The sequence below is a fragment of the Pygocentrus nattereri genome, chromosome 7, assembly GCF_015220715.1.
Source record: "Pygocentrus nattereri isolate fPygNat1 chromosome 7, fPygNat1.pri, whole genome shotgun sequence".
NCBI lineage: Eukaryota > Metazoa > Chordata > Actinopteri > Characiformes > Serrasalmidae > Pygocentrus > Pygocentrus nattereri.
This window is the reverse complement of record NC_051217.1, coordinates 23,695,109-23,721,700: the sequence shown is the minus strand read 5'-3', so window position 1 is coordinate 23,721,700 and position 26,592 is coordinate 23,695,109. Positions and strand designations below refer to the sequence as shown.

The 26,592-nt window shown below is 40.8% G+C and overlaps 2 protein-coding genes across 2 annotated transcripts in view; one reads left to right on the top strand and one right to left on the bottom strand.

Annotated features, from left to right (window-relative positions):
- The window catches only part of aamdc (adipogenesis associated, Mth938 domain containing), a 3,758-nt gene extending 3,041 nt beyond the window's left edge, over positions 1 to 717 (top strand). Inside the window, exon 4 of the mRNA XM_017704158.2 lies at positions 373 to 717. Within this exon, the coding sequence (XP_017559647.1) occupies positions 373 to 513 (141 nt within the window). The 3' untranslated portion in view covers positions 514 to 717. The remainder of the gene's footprint in view (positions 1 to 372) is intronic.
- On the bottom strand, positions 627 to 26,592 carry ints4 (integrator complex subunit 4). The gene is made up of 23 exons (XM_017704157.2): positions 26,498 to 26,592; positions 24,543 to 24,740; positions 24,285 to 24,402; positions 23,737 to 23,843; positions 21,394 to 21,591; positions 21,198 to 21,248; positions 19,250 to 19,338; positions 18,374 to 18,494; positions 18,210 to 18,281; positions 16,662 to 16,836; positions 16,271 to 16,476; positions 14,037 to 14,179; positions 13,298 to 13,413; positions 11,892 to 12,025; positions 11,347 to 11,513; positions 11,171 to 11,264; positions 9,367 to 9,447; positions 7,166 to 7,296; positions 7,023 to 7,082; positions 3,965 to 4,124; positions 3,443 to 3,586; positions 2,499 to 2,619; positions 627 to 1,051 (listed from the first exon to the last, which is right to left on the bottom strand). The coding sequence occupies exons 1-23, from the start codon at positions 26,549 to 26,551 to the stop codon at positions 864 to 866; spliced, it is 2,928 nt and encodes a 975-aa protein (XP_017559646.1). The 5' UTR covers positions 26,552 to 26,592; the 3' UTR covers positions 627 to 863.

Sequence of the window (26,592 nt, the reverse complement as noted above, 5' to 3'; positions counted from 1 at the left end):
GATCATACTTAAATGTGGAATTTTCCAGCAAAACTTACTGCAAATCCTTTATTTATTTGAAAAAAAAAATACAAAAATAAAGCACAAAATATAAAATGTTTTTTTTATGTTAAATTTAGTAAATACAGTAACTGTGCTTGAAAATATGCAGAAGTGTGTTCTCTGTAGAGGATGTGTAACTTATTTTCAATTAGAAAATCAACAAAATTTGACTAGAGGCGCCCAAACCTTGGCATCCAATTGTAAATATTCAGTTTCAGTAATACTTGATAAGTACAGATCTTACCCAGTAATACTTTAGTGTAGTAACAAAGTACAGTCACTTAAGTTCAGAGTGCAGAGGGGATTAATGCTTGAGTGTTCCTGCTGCAGGTGCCTCCGTCCACTGTGGAATATGTGAAGAAACAGGGTGTGGATGTGAAAGTGCTGCAGACTGAGAAGGCTGTGAAAGAATACAACAACCTGGCTGGACAGGGGGCTAAAGTAGGAGGAGTCTTCCACTCTACTTGCTGAACATGACCTGGCCAGCTATGCAGTGCCTTAAATTTCAGCTGGGCATTTTTAGGGAGTCAGTAAAACTGACCTGTGCTGTGCTGCAAAGAAGAAGTTTGCTTTGGACTGTTTTTGAAGGGGAAAAAAAAACTAAATGGTTCTTTAATTCTTTACAAATTATAGAATTTAACAGAGATACAAAAAAACTAAGTTTATTCAAATGGAAAAACGAACAAAATTAATTTTTTGTGAAAAAATAAAGCCCTATTAACAAAAGAAAAGCATTTAATTCCAGTCTCCAGTTTTTGCCTCAAGTTCAGTTCTTTTGCCTGGATAACTGTGTAGTTGCGAGTTTGTATCTCTGGCTCAAGTTAGCGTCGAGCTGGTTTCGGCATGATGAAGACTTTCACAGGCTTGCTGAGGTTGATGGTGCCCTCGACGGAGCTCTCGCTTGTTGGCAGGCCTTCGGTGCTCTCGTTCCAGGCTGGTTTTGGCGCAGCGAGCCTGCTGCTGCTGGAGCTGTAGGCCAGGAGCAACCTCACCTCAATCTGGCATGGTTCTGAGAGAGAAAGTGAGCAGGGAGAAGTCAAGAATCACGGGAGAAGCAAATGCGAGACCATTCCTGGCTTGTACATTTCTGGGAAGAACTGTATTACACAAAGGGGGTGTTACTGAAACTTCACATCCTGACATGTAATTTACAAAAATGTTCCCTGAAGAACGAGCCACTGAAAGCTGCTTCACGAAACTAAAAGTAGTTCCTCTATTTTTGTTGCTCCAAAAAGCCCTCTTTGACAATATTCAATATTTTCAATAGAATAAAACTAATTACACTGAACTGTAAACATGAGGCTGCATTCACATTACAGGCCTCATTGCTCAAATCCGATGGTTCACACTCGTTTAGGTCAGTGACTCAAATCAGTCATTAATGTGAAGAGCAACAGAGCGTCCAGAAATGACCCTCATGAGTTCATCCTACTCTGTAACGTCACGCGACAATCACTGCATCATCAGCACAAACTAACGAGCAGAATGAGCTTCACTGAGAAGATCATTAACTCTGATCAGCTCTCAGCTTCATTATTAGAGCCAGACGAAGGAGAAAAGGTGAGATGAGCTGCTTTTCCACCATTTACAGGCTTTAACATCTGTTTGGTGCTGTTGCCCTGGTAACGCTGAATGATGACGCAGTGGGGAAAAAGCACATGAATTCCGATCTGAGAGTCACGTTAAGGTCACATGGCCATGAATCGGATACGCATCCGATCTAGGACCACATATGAAAGTGGCTCAGGTCCGATTTGTAAAGATCAGATTTGTGTCCACACAGACCTGAAAACATCAGATGTGAGTCACATTGGGGCCAAAAATCAGAGCCACTTTAACCTGGTAATGTGAAGATAGCCTTAGACAACTGACAAAGCTGCAAAACATCAAAAATGAATTTTCTAATAAAATTAATATCAAACATCATGATTGTCAAATCCTGGTGCAGAAAAGCTGAAAAAAAGTACCAAAGAAAGAATTACATTGTATGATTTAGCATTTAATATATCCTTGTTGAACACAAAATGCTTGAAATATAGAACAAATGATCCATTCGTACATAGTGGTATTTCTTTTTTAAAATTAAAAGTTATTATATATAAAATAAGATTTATTAAAAGGACAAGAAATTCAAGCTTTTGAATGGTGTTATATACGGCACGCAATAGTATGTTAAAGGCTTTTAAGTTACACTATTGCTCTACACTTTGTGTACTGGAGGAATGACATGACTCCCCAGGTCAGTACACACATTTAAAAGGTCTGGCAAGCAGGTTCTTCAGCCTGGATGCAATTCTATTTATATCTGTGGGACTGCTAGGATTTCATTCTGTATGCCCTGATAATCTACAAGAAGAAAAACATTTGTCTCCTTCTTCTGGGAAAAAGTACATATATTCAACAGTTTGCCCAAATCAACCATTCTGACACTTAATATCGTTTGGGAATAGTCTCACCTGTCCAGGCCGAATGAGACAGATACACCTGAGTGATGAGCCGCACACGCCCTGGACCTGGGGTCCTAAAATCTCCAGGTTTAGGGTGGATTATATGGGACTGTCCATCTGGATAGAGTACCTAAGATGTGTTGAATGAAGAGCAAAACCGTTACAGCAGGAAACTGACAGTAAACACAATCACTCTACAACAATCTGCACCTCCTTTAAAGGGAATTCTGCCAATTTTTCTAAATTTCTTCATAGGTTGATGGTTAAGATGGAAACAAAGTCATTTGATTATGATTTGGTTATGAATATGTTGCCTGATGCCCAAGACACTGTTCTATGATAGTTTTGAGAAAAAAAAACACTTAGGCTAAAATGTCCTTTTAAAAATCTTAATTTTTTACCAATAGTTTTCATAAGATTCCATATAAAAGCTCAAATGATGCATGTAGGTTCTCTGGTGGTTCTGGATAGTAAATAAAATGGCCATATTTGTGTTGTACAAATAATGACCCCTGGTTCCCATCACCCCCACTGTAAAGAAGTCAGAGTCTGTAAGTTTCTCTACAATTAATCATTTTACATCAGACCACTCTCATTGATTAGTTATGCTACACCCATTTGCATAGTTCCATGGTTCCACTACACCCATTTCCTCTGTTCCAGTACACCCATTTTCATGGTTCCACTACACCCATTTCCATAGTTACCCTACACCCATTTCCATAGTTATGCAAGAGTAACACATTCTGAGAAAAACCCTATCACATTACTAGCTGGATTTTAGTACAGTAATAGTAAAAGAGGCATAACTTTTGGTTTCCAACCAAAACTACACCTTTGGGCAACATGAAATGCTTAGAATTATGAATGAGATCCCAAAATGAGTCCCAAAAGATCAAGCTGTCACATTTCATGACTATAAAATGATGATCTATCCTGTACAGAACTCCTACCTGCACTTTGACTGTTGTTTGTGGGTCTTGTACGTGTTCCAGAGTTGCATCAATATCTAATGCCACAACCAGGCCAGAGGTAAAGCGCAGAGGGTTATCTGACTCTCCTGTCGGCTCAATGATCGTGGCTGAAGCTCTGTGAATCTGGCCACCCAGAAGAAAGACAGTTAATGCATGATTAGAAAGCCAAAATACATGATATTGCACGTGGCAACATCATTATGATTTTTTTTTAAATTAGAGGTCTGCATTTAACCCACCCGTGCAGTGAAACACCCACATACATGCACACTAGTGAACACACACACTAGGGGGCAGTGAGCACACTTGCCCGGAGCAGTGGGCAGCCCTATCCACGGCGCCCGGGGAGCAATTGGGGGTTAGGTGCCTTGCTCAAGGGCACTTCAGTCATGGACTGTCAGCCAAGGGGATCGAACCGGCAACCTTCCGGTCACAGGGCTGGTTCCCTAACCTCCAGCCCACGACTGCCCGTAAACTTCTGAAGTTGGTGTGTAGGCAGACCTGCTCAGGAAGTTTGAGGTGTATGAATCTGCTTTGTCTCAACGTGGTCTGGAGGATCTTCACTAGGTCCAGCGGTTTACAGGCCACAAGTCTGGGCATCAGTTCTAGAAGCTTCTCCACAAAGCTGTCCTGAAAGTGGGGTAGCTCTGACATGAACAGCCTGAGTGGATAAATAAAAGGAGATTAAACTCTTCTGGCTTCTGATATTATCTTGCTGTTACACAGTGAGTAAAACCTTGTGTAATTATGTACGTTTGCGTTACTCTGTGTAATGACCACAAATCTATTACAAATTAGAACATGTTGGCACCTGTTACAATTACTGCATGATGAATACTACAGTAAATAGCCTATGTGGTGATAAAATAAGCTCTCCGGACAAAAAATTAGTCAGCTTGCGTGTTTAAGTAGAAAAGTATTAACGTCAAGCTCCTGCAGATAGCGTTGCATGAGGATGATTGGGCTATAAACACCTGCGGGGTGTGTTGGGGGATTCACAGATTGAGAAGAGGTGGTACAGTGCAGTGAATGTCTAGTTCAATGTGTGGAAAATGGGTCGCAAACTAAATGTTGATTGGCAAAAAGGAGTGATTGCATTTAAGCAGCCAAAGGCCACAGTGTGAAGGAAGTATTTGCATGTGTATCAAAGCGTGTGGTTATATGGGTCGACCAGCAGTGGCAGAAATCCCAGTCTACAGGAAATTCTCGTCAGAATTGTGGCGAAAAGACGAAACCGACACACAGGGACTGCCGGCATGTTTCACGGCTTGTGAATAAAATTCCCTTCACTTCCAGACAAGAATTGCTTCTAGAAGTCAATGCAGGGTCTTCACAACAAATTTCTGAAAGAACGCCCGCAGGGAACTGAACCATGAACATATGGAGCACAGTGGCACGCAAGAGGCCTTTGCTCACTTGTGCTCACACAGTTGCCCGGTTACAGTGGCTGAAGAGACACAATAACTGGACTGTTCATGACTGGAAACTTGTTATCTGGTAAGATGAACCTCGTTTCTGCCTGTATGTGAATGATGCTCAGCGTCGTGTTCGTCATAGACCTCAGGAAGCCTTCAACGAGGACTGCGTGCAAAGTGTTGTTCAAGGATGTTTTAATTATGTGCAAATGGGTTCGTTGGTTGAGGTGATGGTATATTTGAACCACAGTGCTGACACTGAGCTGCTGAACAACCAGGTTTTGCCTTTTGCTAGTCATCTTATCGAGGAACAAAACATTCCCATCCCTGTATTCCAAGATGACAATTCTTACATTCACAGAGCTGCAAACGTGACTGACTGGCATGATGAACATTCAGGACCATTCACACATCTGGATTGGCCTGCAAAATCCCCAGATTTGAATCCTCTTGAAAATATGTGGGATGACCTGGAGCAACGAGTAAGGAAGGCAGGGTGTAAGGAGGGCATCCACGAAATCTGGCCAAACTGCGCAATTCTTTGATGCAAGAGTGGCTGAACACTGATGTCGCCTATATCCAAAAACTTGTCTAATCCAGGCCAAATTAAATCACAGCTGTTATTAGTGCTTGTGGAGGTATGAGATACTATAAGATATGTTTCAGTCACAGGTGACTTAGGGTGTTTTTACACTTGAGCCGTTTCAGCATCTGAAGTGGACTCAGACCGCTGAGTCATGTTTTTTTTTTTGCATATGTGAACACACTGAACTCAGACCCCTCTAAATGGCCCCAAAAATGAACCGAACTGAGACCACCTCAAGAGTTCGGTTCGTTTGTAGTTCGTTTGTTCGTTTTTTGGTCTGATTGATTTGTGCATTGTGAAAACGAAATGGCCCCCGTCCGCTTTAGCTTTGCTTTATGGTGAAAACCTCGAGGCTCAGCGTACACACAGCCACGGTCTTCAGCACCTCAGCAGGTAAAACAGACCAAAGGTCATTTATGAGGCTCTACTCAGGATAAAGTCTGTCTGTGATCTGAGACAAACAGCAGCACTGACTTAGTAAAGCGATAAGATGCGAGAGTTCGCGTGATTTTACCATGTTAAAGACCTGAGCTGAGGGCTCTGAACGCTGAATGAATGAATCTTCGCCAGGTGGAGCTTCAGTGAGGAGCACAGCCAAAAATGGAGCTCACCCCGGCGAACCCACAGGGACATTTTACAATTGTGCACGATGCACTTCAGCCAATCGTTTCAGCGCGGCTAATAGGAGAGCAGCAGGTGGGTCTGCTGGTTCTTCTCCTCATCCGATAGGTCGGATTTATCAGCTTATTTGGCTTTGCTCCTCAATGAAGCTCCACCCGGCGAAGATTCATTCATTAAATCGGACCCCTTTCACAGCACTCACGGTGCAAAGCGCTGCCCACTTGGCCACTTGGTTGTATTCTCTGCTTCTTATGATCGAAGTAATCAAACCCATTCAGTGGTGTTGAGGTCTGGACTCTGGGGTGGTCAGTCCATCGTTCAGCTTCTTTGTTTGATGTGTCCGTCTCCTTTTCTCAGTGAGGTTCTTCTTGATCAGCAACACATCCTTTCAGACCCATAGCGCTGAGTGGTCTTCTCACAGGGGAAGGATGGACAGAAACACCTGTGGATGTTTTCAGATCTGGAGCAGCTTGATTTTCTCCTCTCTCTCAAAGATCAAAGCTTTAAGTGCTGTTTATCTGATGGGGCAGTTTTGGGGTCGTACAGCTCTTCCAGGTGGTTGTTAGGAATCTCACTTTCTCTGTAACTTTTAATCATTTTTTGAACTCCAGTATTGGAAACAAATTTTTTTCCTCCCATTTATTCTGATTTAACTTTATCCTTCCTTATGCAAGTGGATTATCTTGTATGTAATCTCCTTAAAAATGAATAACTTGTATTTAATGATTGTTTTGACTGGAAATTAAACGTATGAAGGGTGGTCTCTGCCTTTTGCACAACACTCAAAAGGTCAGTTCCTTGTACTGATCTATAAAAGATGTGCTATATACTTTACATTGCTTTTACATGTTAATAGCAACATAAAAGTGTCTTGATCAGGGATATAAACGTCAATGTTGTAATAGTCCTCTGTGTAAAGCTCTCATGTGTGACACACCTCTGAAACAACTCCACTTCCTGCAGGAATTTCTCACACAGTCCGATGAGCGGCTCCACCCTGGAATTAAAGAAAATGTTAATCTAATGCTGAAGAGGGTGTATGAGTGGAAAGTTTGTGTATATGTTAGAGTCAGCGCTGACCCTCGTTTGGTGCGGGCAGTCAGAATGAGCTGCAGTGCCTTGGCCTGCAGTCGTACATTGTGAATAGTGGCCACCTGCCGCGTCTCCAGTCCACTGTACAGGAATTCCAGCTTATACGTCTCCTCAAGGATCTAACACACACAACACATACAATATTTATCTGTATAAAAAGGAATGAACAAAACCAATATAGAAGACAAAGTATTAAAAAATGAATTGTTAATAAGATTTATTTATTATTAGAATATTACTGTATAAACTGAATTAGTTATAGCGGGGGGGGGGGGGGGGGTATTCAGATTTCTACAAGGATTACGTTCAGATCTACATCAATCAGGCGTAACATTCACCTCCTTGTTTCTACACTCATTGTCCATATTATCTCTGATACTTTGTTACCCCCTTTTACCCTGTTCTTCAGTGGTCAGGACTCCCATGGACCCTCACAGAGCAGATACTATTTGGGTGGTGTATCATTCTCAGCGATGCAGTGACACTGGCATGGTGGTAGTGTGTTAGTGTGTGTTGTGCTGGTCTGAGTGGATCAGACACAGCAGGACTTTTAACTGACTTGGATTTTAGACTAAAATCATTGTGCCTTGAGTGACCTTGTACCTTAATTATGTTTATAAATTATTACATGTAATTTTGTAACTACAAACATAATCGTAACAGTAATGAAACTTTACCAAATATTTTGAGAGTGACACTTTTAATTACTTTTGAGCAGAACTCGAAAACTGCTAGCCAGTACATGAGTAATAAAATAATAAACATACAATGTATATATTGTAAATGGGTCATTCTACAGAAACATCCACTTTTCTGTCTCTCCACAGGAGTCACTGGAGGTACACATAATAAAGGAAACACCAGAGACATTTTTAATGAAAATGTGTTTTACTAAATAACTGCTGCAGAGCATCAAACCACACGCTGTCAATCACGGAACATCCACTAAAATATGGAATTTAATCCATTTGTGTTCTACTTTTTCACAGTCACCTCAGAATAAAGTCGGTCACTCCAGTGACGTCAGCTAAAAGCTTCATGTGAGATCATGAGCTGAATGAGAAAATCTCTGAGAACCGAAAAACACAGTGGACTCACCATGAGCTTTTCTTCATAGATCCTCAGAAAACAGGTCAAAGGAAGTCGACTGACGTCATCAGTGTGACTTTTATTTCATAAGGGATTTGTTGTTAGTCGGTAACACCAGTGACACGACTCCTGGGGTCTTTCATTATATATTTTATAATATTAATTTGGCTCTTGTTTTATGTCATTTAATTTATATATTCCATAGTTGTGTAGAGATTATTGTAGTTAAAGTTGCAGAAAAACGTTTTTTACCTCAAAATATGGCCTCAGCATTCACACATGACTGATGCTCTTCTGTGGTGCCTGGAATTCTATATGATTAATTTAATGACCAATGTTTCTGAATTGAGGCTCAAGGAGGTGAAACTGTTAAAATAACGTATTGTTTTGTTTTAAAATATGAATAAGTAACATACAGTGTGATATATCTGTAAACGCTAGGGACACAAAAATGGACATTTCTGTAGAATGACCCAAATATATACGAAGGATTTTGCTCCAACATTATAGACCACTTTAAAGAATGTTGGTTTTTTTTTTGTTTTTTTTTTTGATACACGGTTTTGGGTTTGGGCTTTATACATATAATAAATAGAAGTGCTACATTATGATCAATACCACCTTGATTAGACAAAAATGTTTTGCATTATGAGTCAGCTGTTATTATTATAACTCCTAATGTCCAAAACTGTTCCAAACGGATCTACAGAATTTTGCAATAAGACTTTATAGTGCAATCTCTTACAATCAATTATTACAACTGCTTTGAGATTTGATCTACACTTCTAACTCTGCATACTAATTTTATTAATATTGAATTATTGATGCTGTACAGCTTTTTCAGTAATTTCAGAATCGTCTACAGCTCAGTTCATCACTCTGCACTCAGTCTAACATTGACACTGAACAGGACTAACATGTAAACTTGGGTTTACATTATTGAAATTACTGATTCCAACTGTTAGAACAGAAACTTTTGAGTGCTAGTGTTTATTATTTTTCTATTTCTTTTCCAATACATTTTATTTTATAAATACAACTACATACAACTACTGCTTGTTTTTGCAACATGCTTTTCATATAATTTTGCATGTGTGTACCTGCTGGGCAGCGGTTGATGCCATAGCATTCTGCTTCAGACACAGAGGCACAGCCATGTTCCACAACTTCTCCTGCAGAGCCTGAAATGCAATGAAAAAACATGATATTCTAATTCCACAATCAAAATCTAAGTATTTCAGGCATCCATCAGTTAAAAAAACCCTTAAAACCAACCTAGCACTCTGTTTTAACTGCATCAGCTGATATACAAAGATGAACAATAATCTATTAAAAAAGCCACCAAATTTTAAAAATTTCTGCATAATTTAACAGTTTAAATGGAAAGGCATTTAGAGTGGTTTGGTGTGAAATGCTCCATACTAGAGTTTAACGCTTCTAAACAGTGGTCATCGAAGTTGCTCCTTAAGATCTGCCCATGAGATGGCTGTGAATACACTGCCTGATGTCTGAGATATTTTTTACAATAGTTTAGAGATAAGCTTTTGGCCTCAACTGTATTTCTTAAAATCCATTCATGACAAACAGGTACATGCAGGGTAATGTGAGGCACAACAGTCACTATTACTTTTTCACCGTCAACATTATACATAAAAACTCAGATGTGTAGGATCACTGGTTGTTTTGAATAGTGAGCAAAATGGCTATACTGTGTTGTACACATTGCAACCCCTGGTTCTCATCACCACCGCTGTAAAATAAGTCTGAGTCTATAAGCTGGAACCAATGCAAAAAACTATTTTTATCTTTGGCATCAAACAACTCTGAATGACTGTTGACAAATGACCACTCTGAATGATGCAAAAATTTTGAAAAAAATCCAATTAAATACTTTTTCACAGCTAGTTCGTTTTCTAAAGACTGAACCAGAGTTTGGGTTTGTGTGCAATGGCTAAAGTGCACCAAATTAAACAGTGTTTTTTTTACTGGTCAGAAATTATGCAGGGATTCAGGACATTTATGGCTACGTTAACATTACAAGCCTCGTTGCTCAAATCAGATTTTGTGCTGAAATCCGATTTCTCTTACTTGATGGTTCACACTCATTTAGGTAAGTAACTCAAATCCATCATTAATGTGATGAACCAGCGTCCTGAAATGACCCTCATGAGAGCTCATCCTACTCAGTAACGTCACGTGACTGAATCACTGCATCATCAGAACAAACTAACGAGCAGAACGAGCTTCGCTGAGAAGATCATTAACTCTGATCAGCTCTCAGCTTCATTATTAGAGCCAGACGAAGGAGAAAAAGGTGAGATGAGCTGCTTTTCCACCATTCACAGGCTTTAACGTCTGTTCGGTGCTGTTGCCATGGTAACGCTGAATGATGGCACAGTGCAGTGGAAAAAAGCACATGAATTCCGATCTGAGAGTCACGTTAACGTCACATGGCCAAGAATCGGATACGTATCCGATCTAGGACCACATATGTAAGTGAATCAGGTCTGATTTGAAAAGATCAGATTTTTGTCCACACAGCCCTGAAAACATCAGATCTGAGTCACATTAGGGCAAAAAATCAGATGTGAGCCACTTTAACCTGGTAATGTGAACGTAGCCTATGTGTCCAAGATAGTGTGTTGTGGCCTAATAGTCACTGTCAAAGTCTCTGCTTCTTTATAACTGGTTGGTCTGTTTTCATGTAACTAATCAGGCACTGATACATACGACTTTTAATTCTAGTGGTAATGCCTTTGATTTATGCTTGGTGTCAGTGAAACCATGGCAACCAGCATTCCGCTGGAGTACAGAAATGTCCACAGCCGATGAGCGACCAGCGATTTGGCTGACAAGATGCAAAAATGTCATTGCCGGTGTGAATGCAGGATACGATGCACATACCTTCATCAGCAGAAGCTGGCAGTGCAGGTAAGTGGCACAGAAGTCTGCTGATCCAGCCAGTTCTGTCTGCAGCTCTCCCAGCCTCTTCAGGTCTCTATGTGGGGAGTAAAACGTCAGTACACCCTCAATATCATCTCTGCGTGTAACAGTAATATCAGAAATGATGTGCTTGGTACCTGATAGTGAAGTCCAGCAGGTCCTGAGCTCCAGGGGAGTCGAGGTTCTGAAGGGTGCTGACCCTAACAAGGCTCTCTTGAAGGAACTGCTGCGCTGATTCCAAACTGCCAGACCCCACTTCCGACAACTCTGAGCCCAGGACTGCTGTCTGCTTCCTGCCTGGTAACTGAGAGAGAGCGTGTTTCAATAGTTTGAATAGTTTCAAAAGTGTTTCAATAGTTTGGAAAACTGTGACATCATTATTTAGGCAAAACCTGCTCTTCATACAAAGGAAAGCGCTTTGAACTGAAGCGAAATACGTTCAGGGTTAGCACGTACCTGCTGTAAGCTCCCAGACACTTTGCAGGTATTTTTCTTAACTAAAAATAATACCAAGTTTTAAACTATTAAATTTTAAATAAGAAAATGTAATGTCCCCAAATGTTTAACAAGCAGTGTAAGCAAATAAATAAGTCAAAGAAAATGTAATTCTGACAGCCTTTAGATGTATTTTAGGCAATTAATATCTGCCCTTTTTTCAATATAAAGTGATGGCAATTCTTACCCTTAGGTGAGGCACCAGGTGGGACAGGCTGTCCCGCAGGTAGGCGTAGTGCCGGAAGGTGTGGTCCGAGAATAGAGCCGGCATGGTGGGACAAGACTTTGCTGCGTTAAATACCAGCACTAATACAGCAATATCTAATTAAACTCAGATCAGGAAAATGACTCCATAAAGAAGGCTACAAAAGAACACGCATCATATTCTGTGCTGATCACTTTCCCCCCCAAAATTCGACGCCTCAATTTTCACGATCATGATATGATGCTATCACAAAACATCATGGTGCATCACAGTATTGCAACTGGATCATGATGCATAATGTTCAAAATGAAAATTCAGATATAACAGTAGGGGTGGGTGATTTAGCAAAACTCTTCACAATGTGTATCATGACGTTTTGACACACAAACCAGCACTAGTAGTGTTGCATTTACAAACTGCCACCAAACTGCCATCAAATATAAAATATCATCCTATTGCCCACCTCTAAATTACAGAACTATTAAAGTCTGCTTTCTTAAAAAAGCCAAATTGTGTCCACATAGCTGACATGAACGCTCCGGGAGCTGAAACTACCTCCGCCACAACGAATGTGCAGCAAATGACAAGCCAAGTCCGAGAAGTTGTCGAGAGGAGAATTCCCACTCTTTAATGTCTTCGGGATTTCACTAGACACTAGAGGGCGCTCCCGAGCTAGTTCAAAATGAACAAGTTGATATGGAGCATTTGAGTAAAATCATAGTTTATAAATGCTTAAACATTTAAATGCTAAAGAACGCAATCATCTCCTGAACAGAAAACAGCATAAAACATTTTAACACTGCTGTTTTATTTTTAAGAGCTTTAAAACTCGAGTTATAGGGGTTTAAAACTGCACCTCATGTATGTCCATGACATCGGTGAGCGCAAACAGCCAATGAGCTGCTCTACTCATCAGCCAATCAGCACTGAGTAACAGTAATGCCAGCCAATCAGCACTCAGTAGCAGTAATGCCAGCCAAACAGCACCCAGTAGCTATGTTAAGTATCCTGCCGCTCAAAACCATTTGCTGTAGAAAAAAAGGAAACATGCAGGTAGATTTCTTAGTTTTTTTGTGAAATACATCCTTCTACTTTCTAAAATTAAAGGAAGCTTCCGGGCGAGTGATTAGAAACTATTTTAACTTTTTGTTTAGCTCCATTCACCCCATTCGTTGAGGACTTGCTCAAGGCCGCCCTCTGGTGTTCGCATTCCTGTTTTTCATAACACTGGGGAAACAGGAAGAGGCCAGGCTCCTCATTAACTGGATCTGGCCAGGTATAAAAGCTACAGAAGAAGACTAATCCATATCAAATCATAATCATGATCAAATCCATAAATTATCCTCAGAAGTAATTACGACATTGCAGGGTCAAATCGGGCAGGATACATGCAGGATCGTCCATGTCTGGCTCCGGGGTGTCAAAATAGGGATGTGTGCTCAGAAGCTCAGGGACACTGGGCAGCACTAGAGTAGGATGTCGAGCCCCAAGAAACTTCAAACATCTTAAGGGGGACATGAAAAGGGAAGAACACACAAAAAAACATAAAAGAATTCTTAAAGACATGAAAGAGAAAGGATATAAAATGCAATGCTGCAGCAACCCACTACATAGATTTTTGAACAATAGAACTGATTATAAGCGACAATGATAATGTCAGAGTAAAATGCTCTGGCAAAATCTATTAAACACCTTGTTGCACTCATTTATTGTCTGTATTCCACTTTTGTGTACATGGCAAAACATTCTGAATAATAAAAGTAAACTAATTAAACAGAATGGCTTTGTTTACTCAAGAACTGCAATTGCATCTAGGTCAATAATCTACACTATATTGCCAAAAGTCTTCACTCATCAATCCAAATCAATGAATTCAAGTGTTCCAATCACTTCTGTGGCCACAGGTGTATAATGCCAAGCCCCTAGGCCTTCCCAGAAGAGTTGAAGCTGTTATAGCTGCAAAGGGTGGGCTGACATCATATTAAACCCTATGGATTATGAATGGGATGTTACTCAAGTTCATATGTGTGTGAAGCCAGATGAGTGAATACTTCTGGAAATATAGTGTAGATCCCTACTCATTACTGATAAGCGCAAAAAAAATAGCAATTTTGTTTCTGCACTCACTTCCACACAGAGTTGCGATCGGTAGGGTACTTGGTGAGGTTCTTCAGCAGCTCCAGCAGAGCCAGCTGGATGCACTCTTTAGTCGACACGTTTGTGTAGCATAGCAATTCATGCAGTGCCTCTCGAATGTCCCTCGATGAATCCTGTGATTAAGAATAAGATAACCATTACATCACTGTATAAAGGGCTGAATTAGATGTATTACACAGATAAAATCCTACATAGCGTTACCATTTTGCAAAGGAAAAAGTGAAAAGTTTGAATGTTGATCTTAAACATAATTTCTTTAGGCAAAACTAGGTTAAACCAATTAGTTCTTGTCTTATTATAAATACAGAGTATACAGAACATTTAGGACGGCTCATAGATGCCCTGAAAGAGACAGTATAAAAATCATACTGAAGACGGAAAAAACTTTGTCCACTTTAATGTCTGGTAATGTAATGGAATTCTGTACCATAATAATCCATTCATCACAAAATGTTTGAAAGGGCAAACAGAGTTTCCAATGGTTGTCAAAAAACAAAAAAAGTTTTTGAGACTACATGGACGACATATACTAGTGCAGGGGTTGGCAAGCCTAACGTTAAGGAAAGCTAATTTGTCCTTTCAACAAACATCAAACCATGTTGGGAGCCACTACATTTTATGTCCATTTTACAGTCTTGGCTGTAAATACACTACTCACAAAGAGTCAGGGATATTTGGCTTTCAGGTGAAATTTCAGGATGAACCTAAAATGCACTCTAACCTTTACAGGTGAACTTAATGTGACCTTCTCTAAACTTCTGAATGCACATGTCCAGCTGTTCAGTGTTTCAGTACTTTGTGCACAACTTGCTGTTCTCTAACAAGGAGCTTAACGGCAAAGTGGTGGTGGTGGTGTTACAGTGTGGGCAGGTGTGTCTGGTTAATACAGAACTGCTCTACACTATGTGAATAGTACAGTGACGAGCCCAAACTACTGAATAACACCATTAATCCAGTCATTGTGCCTCTGCATGAACAACACAGGCCTAATTTCATCTTCATGGACGACAATGCTCCAGCTCATCGAGGTCGCATCATTAGGGAACGGCTGCTGGAGACGGGGGTACCTCAAATGGAGTGGTCTGCACTTTCTCCAAACCTGAATCCCATAGAAAACCTATGGGATCAGCAGAGTCGCCACATAGAGGCTCATAACTCTGTACCCCAGAACCTCAATGACCTGAGGACCGCCCTTCAGAAGAGTGGGGTGCCATGCCTCAGCAGACAATGAGTCGACTTGTGAACAGCATGAGATGTCGTCGTCAAGCTGTAATTGATGCTCAAGGGCACATGACAAGTCATTGAGACATTGACATTTTTTGTTGGGGTTTACCCACCACTGTTGTTGGCTTTTGTTTCAGTAAATTGTTTGAGATGAGTAAATCTCCATTCCATGCTTCTACTTAAATGCCCTACTTTCATGATATAACATCACAGTAGCGTGAAAGCCAAATATCCATAACTTTTTGTGAGTAGTGTATGTATCAGTAAGTGTCCTAGTATAGGCTAAAATATAATATTAATGTAAACACAGACCTTATTTGCTATACTTTAATCTTTATCTCAGCTACAGGCGCATTTCTCGCATCTCTGGCAGGAAACTTTTCCGCAAAAGTAGAACAGTTTCTTGTAAAATGTCTCTTTCGACTTTTTACGAGGTTGAAGTTGCTTCTCATTCAAATTTTCTCACCCCACCTTAACTGATGCCTGAGGCACCACAATGTAACTGCTGCACCATTTAAGGTAGAATGGGAAAATTCAAACAAGAAGCTGGTGATTGAGAAGCTGACACAACTTTGCGACTTTTTAGTATTTTGACAGTTTCTTGTTGTAGATTAAACATATCAGGAAGGTGCTTATGAGTCAGTTTAACACCTAATTTTTGATGTTCATCTTAAATCTCTCTTTGCCTTTTCGTTAGCTACTAGATGAGACTTGTCTGTGTTGCTATGGTGACCAGCAGTCTGCACACCAATCTTTAGGGTTAAAGGCTGAGTTAGCAATTATACATTAACTCCAGCGTTTAAGACCATTTAGTGTTAAAACTGTGTTGAACGATCAGCAGAGCTTCATTTTACTGCACAGTAAATATTTTTATATTTTTACCTAAAAATCAAACTCTGTTGAGGAGCCACAACAGGACAGTAAAAGAGCCACATGTTGCCAAACCCTGTACTAGTCTACTCTCCAGTGGTCTGCAGTACCTCCAGCACAGCAAGCACAGTGTCCAGCTGGTCCTCTCTCAGGGTGATGTGGGTGGAGATTTGCCTCAGTGCGTGGATCGACTGCAGACGCACCTCCTCGATCTCATCATTAAACATGTCCACCAGGAAATCCAGGCACTTCTCTGCAAAGCTGGGAGACGACTGTGCCAGAGAGCAAAGTGCCTCTACAGCTGCTATCCTCACTTCTGCAAGGAACCAACCACACAACATCATTAGCATAAATATATTAGTTAACATTTGTGTTTAACGTTTACTTGTTTAACAATCAAGTGTCTACGTTTGTATTAACTTGGCTGTATCAAGCTATGACTGGTCTCTTGTCTTGTCTGGGCCCTTTGGATCCATTTAAATTCACAATATGAATACGTACCATACATCTCGTCCTCAAGGCCATGAACGAAAGCACCACAGGCTCCAGAATCAATCAGGTTCACACCCGAAGTGTCCACTTTCTCTTTTGGAGCGTCATCTGCCCACTTCCGGCCTGAGGAGAACTCCCCGGAAGCGTAGAGCTCTTTAGCTCGCTCATGTGCTGTGCGCTTCCTCTATAAGGTGAACAAGACGGAAAAAAAAATACAGAGTTTCATCTATAATTTAAGTGACTGGCAGACCTCAAACTCACCCTCACCAAACAGGCAAAGAACCTTTTTCACAATTAACACACACTGTTCTTAATAGCCTGTAGGTCTTATCTACTAGGTTTAATCACATTGGACTGTAAGCCTGGCATTAAAAAAAAAAAAAAAAAAGCCAATATTAACACTCAGCATTATTGTTCATTGGTGAAGACCACTAAAACTAATTAGTCTAAGTTAGTGACTGTTTTATAACTATGGTAACTATGGTTTCAGCCTCATGATTATTAAAGGAAATCAAACATCATGGCAAACCAAATTTTCCTCGCTTTTTAAAAAAAAAATAAAGTAGCTTCAAAATGTTCCGTTCTGTCCATACAGGAACACCAAACTGCAAAACAGTCCCGTTTGAATGTGTTGTTTTTTGTGATGTCATCAAAAAACAAACAAACTTACATTTAAACAATACTTAGTTCCGAGCATGCAAGCTGACTGGTTGAGAGGCATTCTAACTGTGCTGATATATAGGACAGTTAGAGGTTTTCACATCAGAGGTTTTTCAAGCCCTTTAAACGTTTTTACTTCTTACTTTGCAACAGAAAACGGACACTGCTAAGATCACATTTGACTGACAGCCGATTTGGTCCGACTCTGAAGATGAGACGACACTAAACTCCCAAACTGTCATCACCACTGAGCAGCTTTTCAGTCAGCAGCTGTGACAGAAGAACAGCTAAACAACCTGGAATCAGCCAGAAATGAACCCAATACCATTCGCCAAACGTGTCGTCTGATCTTCAGAGTCTGACCAAATCAGACTGAGCCATAAAACTGACCCAATATCAGGTTCAGCTCAGTTTGGTCAGTTTTTCCAGATCAATATTAATGTTGTTTTGTTCCAGCCAGTCTGTAAAGTTTCTTACAGCCCGTTTAGTTTGGCGAATGGTATTGGGTTAATTTCTGGCTAATTCCAGGTTGTTTAGCTGATCTTCTGTCACAGCTGCCGACTGAAAAGCTACTCAGAGGTGACGGTAAATTTGGGAATTTAGTGTAAAGAGCTGGAGAACGAACTGCCTGCTGTGCAGCGAGTGGGCGGAGCTCTTTACTCTGACGTAGCAACAAGCTGCTCGTTAAGGAACTATAATTTGGAGGAAGGAACTGAACATTAAAACATATTAAACACCGTGTTTTATATTTCACAAAGTAATTTAAAAATTTGTAAATTAAAATTTGACTACAAAGTGTGAATATGACGGTTATAAATACAGGCACTTATGCCAGTTGAATGGAACCATGACAGCTCTATGTAAGTGTTATTTGCCTATTACTGTATGAGCCCATACCCTGAGGTCTGACATCAGCTTCTTGTCCAGCGTCTGCTCCAAGAAGTGCGGGCTCACCTGCTGCATGGAGCCCTATTGTGGAAAAATGAAGGGGTTATAAGACAAGCCTGTGGAGAATGCATAACATCATACTGATCCATACAGTGAAGAATTAAAACACTCACCAGTAGTTTGGCAGCCTGCACTCGGACCATCCAGGAGCCATCACTGACCATGTGACAGATCTTCCCAAATGAGTCATCTATGAGCCGAATCTCCTCATTTGACGAGGGGATGGGGACGATACTGTGAATTTTTGGAAGAAGATAAAAAAGAAGTCATTTATGTAATTACATTTATAGATAGATAGACAGACAGAACTTCATTTATCCCGGAGGGAAATTGCGGAACTCTTTATTTATGCACTCATCTAGCTATCTATCTCTCTATCAATTGCTTATATCCAAAGCAACTTACAACGTAGGGAAGGTCTACAACCCCCCACCCCACGTCCGAAACCAACCCCGTCTATTAAAGCAGTGCTTTACACCACTGCATTCCATGCTTTGAATTGTGCTTGGTGATGTAAGGCTTGGATGGAGCTGCTCGGCCATGGAAACCCATTCCATGAAGCTCTCTACTCTGTTCTTGAGCTGATCTGAAGGTCACATGAAGTTTGGAGGTCTGTAGTGATTGACTCTGCAGAAAGTCGGCGACCTCATCAGCATCCGCTGACCCTGCTCTGTCATTTTACGTTTTATGCTTTCGGTCCGAAGCGCACTCTCATAAGCTTGCACATTCACCTGGAGAAAAGCTACACTAAAGAAAGCCTTGTGCATTTGTATATAGTGATAAAAAAAAAAACGGTAGTGCACAGAAAGCACAGATTCTACACAGCGATACATTTCAATGTGGCCAACATGGATATGTATGTGCTGCATGCAAGTTCAATGACTTAAAAGTATGGATTTCCAGTGAGACGCCCAGTTTTATATGGTTTCATAGAACCCAGACCCTGAAGTCCATTTAACAAAACTTGAAATGTTTGAAATTTACACCACCTCTCGGGGTATAGCTGGCTCAGCACCCACACCATCTGCACGGCCGCTGAGCGCACTTGCTCATAATCATCATTCAGGAGCTTGCAGGCCTGAGAAAATATAAACATAGGCTTGTGTTCATCAATCAGAATCAGCTGGAGAAATTCTTTTTAAAGTGATAGTTTGGTGAAAATTAACTGTACTCAGCTTTTCCCTTTTCCCAAGCAAAGCCATACAGCCAAGATGCATTTGGTCTTAAGTTTGCTTCTTTAGTTTTGCGATTGAGCTAAAAGGGTAATGTAGCTAACAAGTAATAGAAGCTTATGACCACCAATTAATGCATAATTTGCCTTAAACCATGTTGAGGTGTTCAGTATCTCTAATAGACTTGCTTATGTGGGTTCTGACACTGTATGACACACTACGATGTATAAATATTGATAAAAACACAGACAAAATTTAAGCCTAAGATAACTACTGCCTGAATTTTATTGTTTGGCTGTTCACATTATCTTTTAAATGTGATCTGTATGTGACATCAGTCTGAAGAGATCAGCTCTTAAACTGACCGCACGTGCAAAAGAACAGAGCTTCACGCGGCTCATGCAGAGGTAAACAACCACAACTAACCAACTAACACCAGTCGCTCCCGGAGGATCAGCTGTGAAGCTTCACTGACTGACAGTTGGGCTCATCACCCTGAATGTGTTGAGCTCACTGTAAAAAGGGTGCGGCCACTTCTTTGGTTCATGTCCTCTGATTCCTTAAACTTTGCTTTCAGACTTTTAACTTTTCTTTGACGCTGCAGCCTCGCTCTCCTACGGCCATTCGTAGACCATTTTGTTCAAAATCTCTTTGAACTTGGAGTGGTTTAGATAAGTCTCTTCTAATTTTTTGTAAATAAATATCACCTCAAATGTTTAAGTTGTTTCAGCAGTGCCACATTATGACGAGGAGTTGGACTGATGTAAAAGTCCCATCTGGCTGTTCAGATTGAGTCATATTGCTGCAGATCGGATACGTATCAGATTTCAGTAACACATAGGAAAGCGTCTCAAATCGGAATTGAAAATACCAGATTCTACGTTTTTGCTGTTCACACTGACACAGAAAACACATCTGTGTCATACATGAAGAAAAAGATCAGATTTGTCCGTTTTCATGTATTACAGCATGGCATACAGTGTCAGAAACCACATAAGGCTACGTTTACAGCAGGTAAAAGTGGCCCAAATCCGATCTTTTTCCTCATATGTGACACAGGTGTGTGTCTGTGTGTCAGTGTGAACAGATAAACACACTGAATCTGACATTTTCAATTCCGAATTGAGACGATTTCATACGTGGTATTGAAATCTGATCTGTATCCGATCTGCGGCAATACGACTCAGTCTGAACAGCCAGATCGGAATTCATGCGACTTTTACGTCAGTCCAGTTCAACATCCGTCATTATTTTGTGCTGCTGAGACTCAAATATTCGAGACAGAGGCTGCAGCATCAGAGAACAGTTTAAAGAATCTGAGGCCACAAACCAAAGAAGTGGCCGTGGTTGAATACTGCGCCCTTTTTACGGCGAACTCGAACACACTGTGGGTGATGAGCCCGGCTGTCAACCACTGGAACTACATAATCGCTCCTTTAATGCTGGAGAAGACGACACTGAAAGCTCCGGGAGTGACAGGCGTTTACTGGCCGCCATGACCGTTTACCTCCGGACGAGCGACACGTCAAGCTTTGTTCTTTTGCGCATGCAGGTCGGTTCAGGAGCGCAATCTGTTCAGACTGATGCTGCATACGGGTCACATTTAAAAGATGGTGTGAACAGTCAAACAAAAAAAAAAAAAATCGGACTTGGTGAGAAAATCGGATTCGGGCCACTTTTACCTGCTGTGTAAACGCAGCCTTAGTCTATGCAAACAGCTACATGCAGTAATGCATCAGTGCAGTGTCATAGCAAAAGGCGTTACCTGGCTGTATGCGGTCTGTTGGAGTTTCATTCCCCTTCCGTGCAACTGTAGCTGAGGATGTAAACACCAAAGAGTTCAGTCAAATTCAACAAAATTGCCCCTTCACTTAAACGTACAGCCTTTGCAGATCAGAGGACACAAAGAAGCACGAAAAGCCTAACAGCAGAAGACATAGTGCAACTGTGATGGTGCGCACCATAGCTTTAATAGACGCTGTGCGAACACGGGGGTCCTGGTCACCGAAGTAGTCACTGATCAAGTTCTGGACGTCACGCAGTGGTGCAATGGAGGTGCCTGCCTCGCTCTCTTTGGTCAGAGGCTTGTCAACAGTTCCCAAACAGCCCAGTAGCTGCAGACACTTATTCCGTACACCAAAGTAGGTGCTGTTAAGGTGCTGTGAAGAAAATAAACAAATTATTAAATAATAGGCAAACTTTCTTTTTAGATAAATATTTTAAACTTTATATTAGGTATATTTGGGTACAAGCTTGCCTAGGTTACTTGACTGAAACTCACTACTTCAGCATAAATCAAATAAAATTATGTTTTAATTAATAAGCATTGATCAGCTAATAATTTGAACAAAGATAATGTATGTTTCTCCTGCTACATATAAACGTAAAACGTGCTATAACTTTTGCACAGGCCACATTTAATGTTTTTTCCAATATGTTACATTCAGCAAATAAACAGTGAGTATGCATGATTATGTTAAAATGTACAGAATTGTGTTCTTTGTAGATGTAATGAACAACAAAACCTGTAATTTGACCAACACTTTTGCACAAGACTGTATATGCACTTTTAATGCTTCCTTAAAGACTTCTTGGTATCTCTTTTTCCAGTACAGTACTCTGGCATCTTTACAAGGCTGTGCATCATGTTATAGTGTTCCGTTCAGCTTTTTTTCATTTTGATCACTCGTTTGCAAATATATTTGTTTTTAGGTGTTTATTTTTTGTCTGAAATAGCTAAACAACATAGTAACATTACTGTATAGTGTGAAAAATTACACTATAAAAATCCTTTTTACAATGAGGGATACTTATTAAAAGCTAGTGGAAATAATCCCTAAATTATTTTTGTTCTCATTAGGCTAAATGCATTAACCCCTTAAATGGCCAAAGGCTTATTACACACTCCTACAATCTAAGAATAGCTCAACCAGTTTGCATTGAAGTCCCTGTAGTTACTGAATAATAATCTCACACACACACACAGTCTAAGCCTCTTATCCTTCTGGGCCGCGAGGGGAGCTGGAGCCCATCTTCTATGAGTCTATGGTGGCGAGTGCTATCCTCTATGCTGCTGGGGAAGCAGGCTGAGGGTGGCAGACGCCAACAGATTCAACAAACTGTTCCGCAAGGCCGGTGATGTTGTGGATGTGGAGCTGGACTCGCTGACGGTCGTGTCGGAGAGGAGGACGCTGTCTAAGTTGCAGGCCATTATGGACAATGGCTCCCACCCACTCTGCGACACGGTGTTGAGACACAGGAGCTCATTCAGTGCAAGACTCATTCTACTGAAATGACCACAGAGCGCCACCTTACCTGTGGCCATCAAACTCTATAACTCCTCCCTCAGTGTGCGATACTACAGTTCATCTGCTCAAAACTCATTACCAAACTGTACTGTCCATATGCGTAATAATAATAATAATCATGTAATTATTTTTAATTATGTGTGCAATAACTCAGAGGTGCAACTATTTGAACTGCTTTATACAAGATCATATCACAGCCACTGCCACTTCACTGTATTCGTAAGAATTTAAACGTGTACATATTGCAAATTTCTCTTTTTTGTTTTAAATTATTAAAGTGTTTATTCTTTTACATAAATGGTTCCACCTGTAATAACTGCAATTTCCCTCTGGGATCAATAGGATGGGATTCTGACAAAGCTAACAGCACTCACATCTGATAGAAGACCTCGAACGTGCTCACGAACCTTGCTGTAAAGCTCCAGTATGGCTGTTTCTGGAACTCAGTGTCGAGAAGGCTGGGCGTAGCGTGGCTCCAAAGACAGTGAAAACCTCTTTTCTGCCAAAGCGACAGGCTTGTCACCCAAAGCGATGAGCTCAATTTCTCTCTCAGTAATCTTTTTGGCCACGTCGCTGTCTTGAAAAAACGTCTCAAGGTTTGCTCTAGTGTGTGTTGCTTTGGTGCAGCCTTAACCTGAGTTACATGAGTAAACTCACTGTTACTACTGCTTCACGAACTGCTCGCATTGCATACATTACACGTGGCTGTTGGACTCGTTTCATTCCCCACTTTATTTTATCCACATGGACGATATTTTAGCAGCGTCCTGCCACAAACTGTGCTCTCCGCTATGACACCCATGTGACCACTGATGTAAAACAAAGGAACACCCATAGATTCATGCTCAATAAAGCCAATACCGATCAGTTAAAAATGCCTTGATCGGCCCCGATACCGATCTTTGAGATCGTACCGGGACATCCCTTTTAGTATGTAATAAGCCTGGGATTTTAAGAGGTTGAAATGATTTCACTCTAGGAAACTGAGAGAGATACCTTGCATGCCACCTCGATCAGCCTCTGAGTGACCGCTGTGTTCTCTGGGAGCTGCGTGCCAATGACCAGCAGAGTGTCTAACAATTGTGCCAGCACCTGGTTAGACTCTATAATCAAAACAATACGGATTCATTTCAGACAATATAAGAGAAACACAGTCACAGGACTTCCACAATCATCACAATCATCATAAATTGACAAACACAATGAAAACGGCATTACTTTTTGTCAGCGGGCACACAGAGGGCAGTTCAATTATTTACTGTAAGTGGACAACATAACTGCATAATTAACTACGTTTACTTCGGTTTTAGACACGGAAACAAGCACTCAGATCTTCAGAACCACAATTTTCACTGTAGAACTTTTTTTTAATATGTAGCCTTTTAGATTTGCACCATCATTTTTGCTGCTGTTATAATCATGACATTATCCTGCCAGAATCCCAGTTGAGCATAGAAACAAGGAGGTGGTCAGAATGTTATGCCTGATCGGTGCGCATATCCATCTACCCACAGATCTGGCTACTAGCTATCAGAATGACTTACTGTCATTACTGAGGGTGCTTATGACGTCGTCCACGATGCAGTCAGGTGAGAAACCAGGTGTTTTGGACAGCAAGCCAAGCAGTGAAGCAATCTTCAGTCTGACGGAGTTATCTACCTCCTGCTCAACGACACGTTTGAAAAATTCAAGTGTAAAATTGCCAAGAATGAACATTAGAGCAACTGAAATGAGCGTGTCAATCTATTCTATAAAGCTAGACAAATCTGTCTCATGAAAACCTGGTCGCAACAAACTCTGACCTTATAGTAGTGCTCAAGTAGGATACGAACGACCCCCTCAACGCTTTCAGCCTCCACTGGCTTGCGGGCAAAGCTGAGGAGATACTGCAGGGCATCTGTGGGGTTGGTGGCTTTGCACAAGTCAATATGAAGGGCTGCAGATTTACTAGGCTTGGTCAGCCGAAGCTTCTTTGCTGGCACCTCCTCATGAGGCTGTTGCTGGAAAAAAGTGACAAACAATTAGAGCTGGGCAATATGACAATATTTAGCATTATCATGATAAATTACATCATAATATTTCCCAATGAGCTTTTCTGAGCATCTCGTGGATATCATCTGTACTTAAAAATCACTGACCAACTGTGCTTTTGATTAAAAAGAGTGTAAATTGTCCTGTTTAATTGGATTTAGTGCAGCACAGAGCGAAATATTAAATATGAGTAAATGGATTCATAGTTCTGATAGTGTTTTTAAAACGCTCCAAAACGCGCTTCGTCATGTTCTTCATAACGTTCATATTTCAAAAGCTAAATTCAGAAGCTGGGCGTTGTATGAGGCTGTAACTTTTCTTTCCTGTCAAATAGATGGTGATGTCATTTTAAACCCTTATAATAAAAGAAGTTGAACTCAGTTTGTTTTTCTACTGAAAGTCGACCTGTTTTCCTCCAAATCTGGGCTATAAACTATAAACAGATGGCGTCTCTTCAGTGATCTGCTCTGTAAACATTACTTTTATAACATAACACAAAGAGCGTCTGAGATTTTTGGCTATCAGCAGTAAATTGTAAGCATATAGTGATGTATAGATCATAAAACACATATTCTGTGTTCGTGGTGGCGGGTAGAACTGTCACCTCACAGCAAGTTCGCCCTCCTGGGTGCCCTGCCCCTTCTGCCTTCTGCCCGATGACAGCTGGGATAGGCTCCAGCCCATCCCTCCACCCCACCGCCCACCCCCCCGCAACCCAGCAGTAGAAGCGGCTTAGAAGATGTGTGTGTGTACATTTCATGCAGTTACTGAATAATTTGCCTTATGATTCAGTCATGAAAATTCAGATGAACAAACCAAAATATACCCTGGAGAATAAGATGTGAAAATAAAATTAGCTGTTCAGACTCTTTCAGAGTGTTTCTTCTGTAGTGAGCTATTTCATCTGTATATAATTCAGACCTAATTCTGTATTTGTAATCTGCATTTCCCTGCTTGCACTATTTTGTTGTGCAGTACTGTGTTGTGACCACAATATCAGGGACTACATTGCGCCCTAGAACTCATAATTTGTCTGAATTATGAATGAATCAATGACATCTTGTTTGTATTTACTGTAATTATGACTTCATGCTTATGTCTTTCTGCATTGGAAAGGAGGGGAAGCATGATATCCGTTATTAATAATAAAAATACATATGTTAATAACTCTCTAATGTACATGTCGTTGTATCTGTGCTTCTTTATCGTCTCAGTGGAAACGCATCTGTTTAAATAAGCGAGTCTGTTAATACAAAGAGGCTAAAGTTGGCTTCGAATCGCCGGTTTATTCGAATTTTCCCGTTCCACCTTAAATAGTGCAGCAGTTACAGTCTGGCTCGTCGAGCCTCAGGCGCCACAATATGGCGGCTGCAGAATTTAAGGTGGAACGGCAGAATTCGAACAAGCAGCTGACGGTTAGGAAGCGGACTTTAGCTTCGTGTTAACACAGTAAACACGGACATCAGCTGCTTCGCTTCTGCTCCGACTTTTGTCGTTACTTTGCTTGTATTGAGCCTCCTGAGAGCGTAAAATGATGAATTACAGGTAAAAAAAACAACAAAAAACTTTATCAAACGTGGAAAGAGTCGTTAAAACCGTCAACAGTGACAGCCGAGGTAGCATTAGCCAACTAGCTAGTTAACCACATCCACAACTCTTCAGCTGTGTGTCGCATTATTTATGGTAAAAATAGTGGAGATGTCTGGAGATTTTTGGAGATTTTTACCTGAACGACTTTAGAGAATTCTTCATAAACCCGCTTTTTCAAGTGAGCAGCCATTTTCCCACAGAGCCGACAACGGGCTGAGGTTTGTCCCTCGG

What these genes read in the sequence shown, in the direction of transcription:
- ints4 (XM_017704157.2), bottom strand. Translation starts at nt 26,551, where the DNA reads ATGGCTGCTCACTTGAAAAAGCGGGTTTATGAAGAATTCTCTAAAGTC. An exon ending in AGCCAGCTATACCCCGAGAG is followed by an intron (nt 18,495 to 19,249) that starts GTGGTGTAAATT and finishes AAAAATTCACAG; the next exon opens with TATCGTCCCCATCCCCTCGT. An exon ending in ACCTGGTGCCTCACCTAAGG is followed by an intron (nt 11,514 to 11,891) that starts GTAAGAATTGCC and finishes GCTCTCTCTCAG; the next exon opens with TTACCAGGCAGGAAGCAGAC.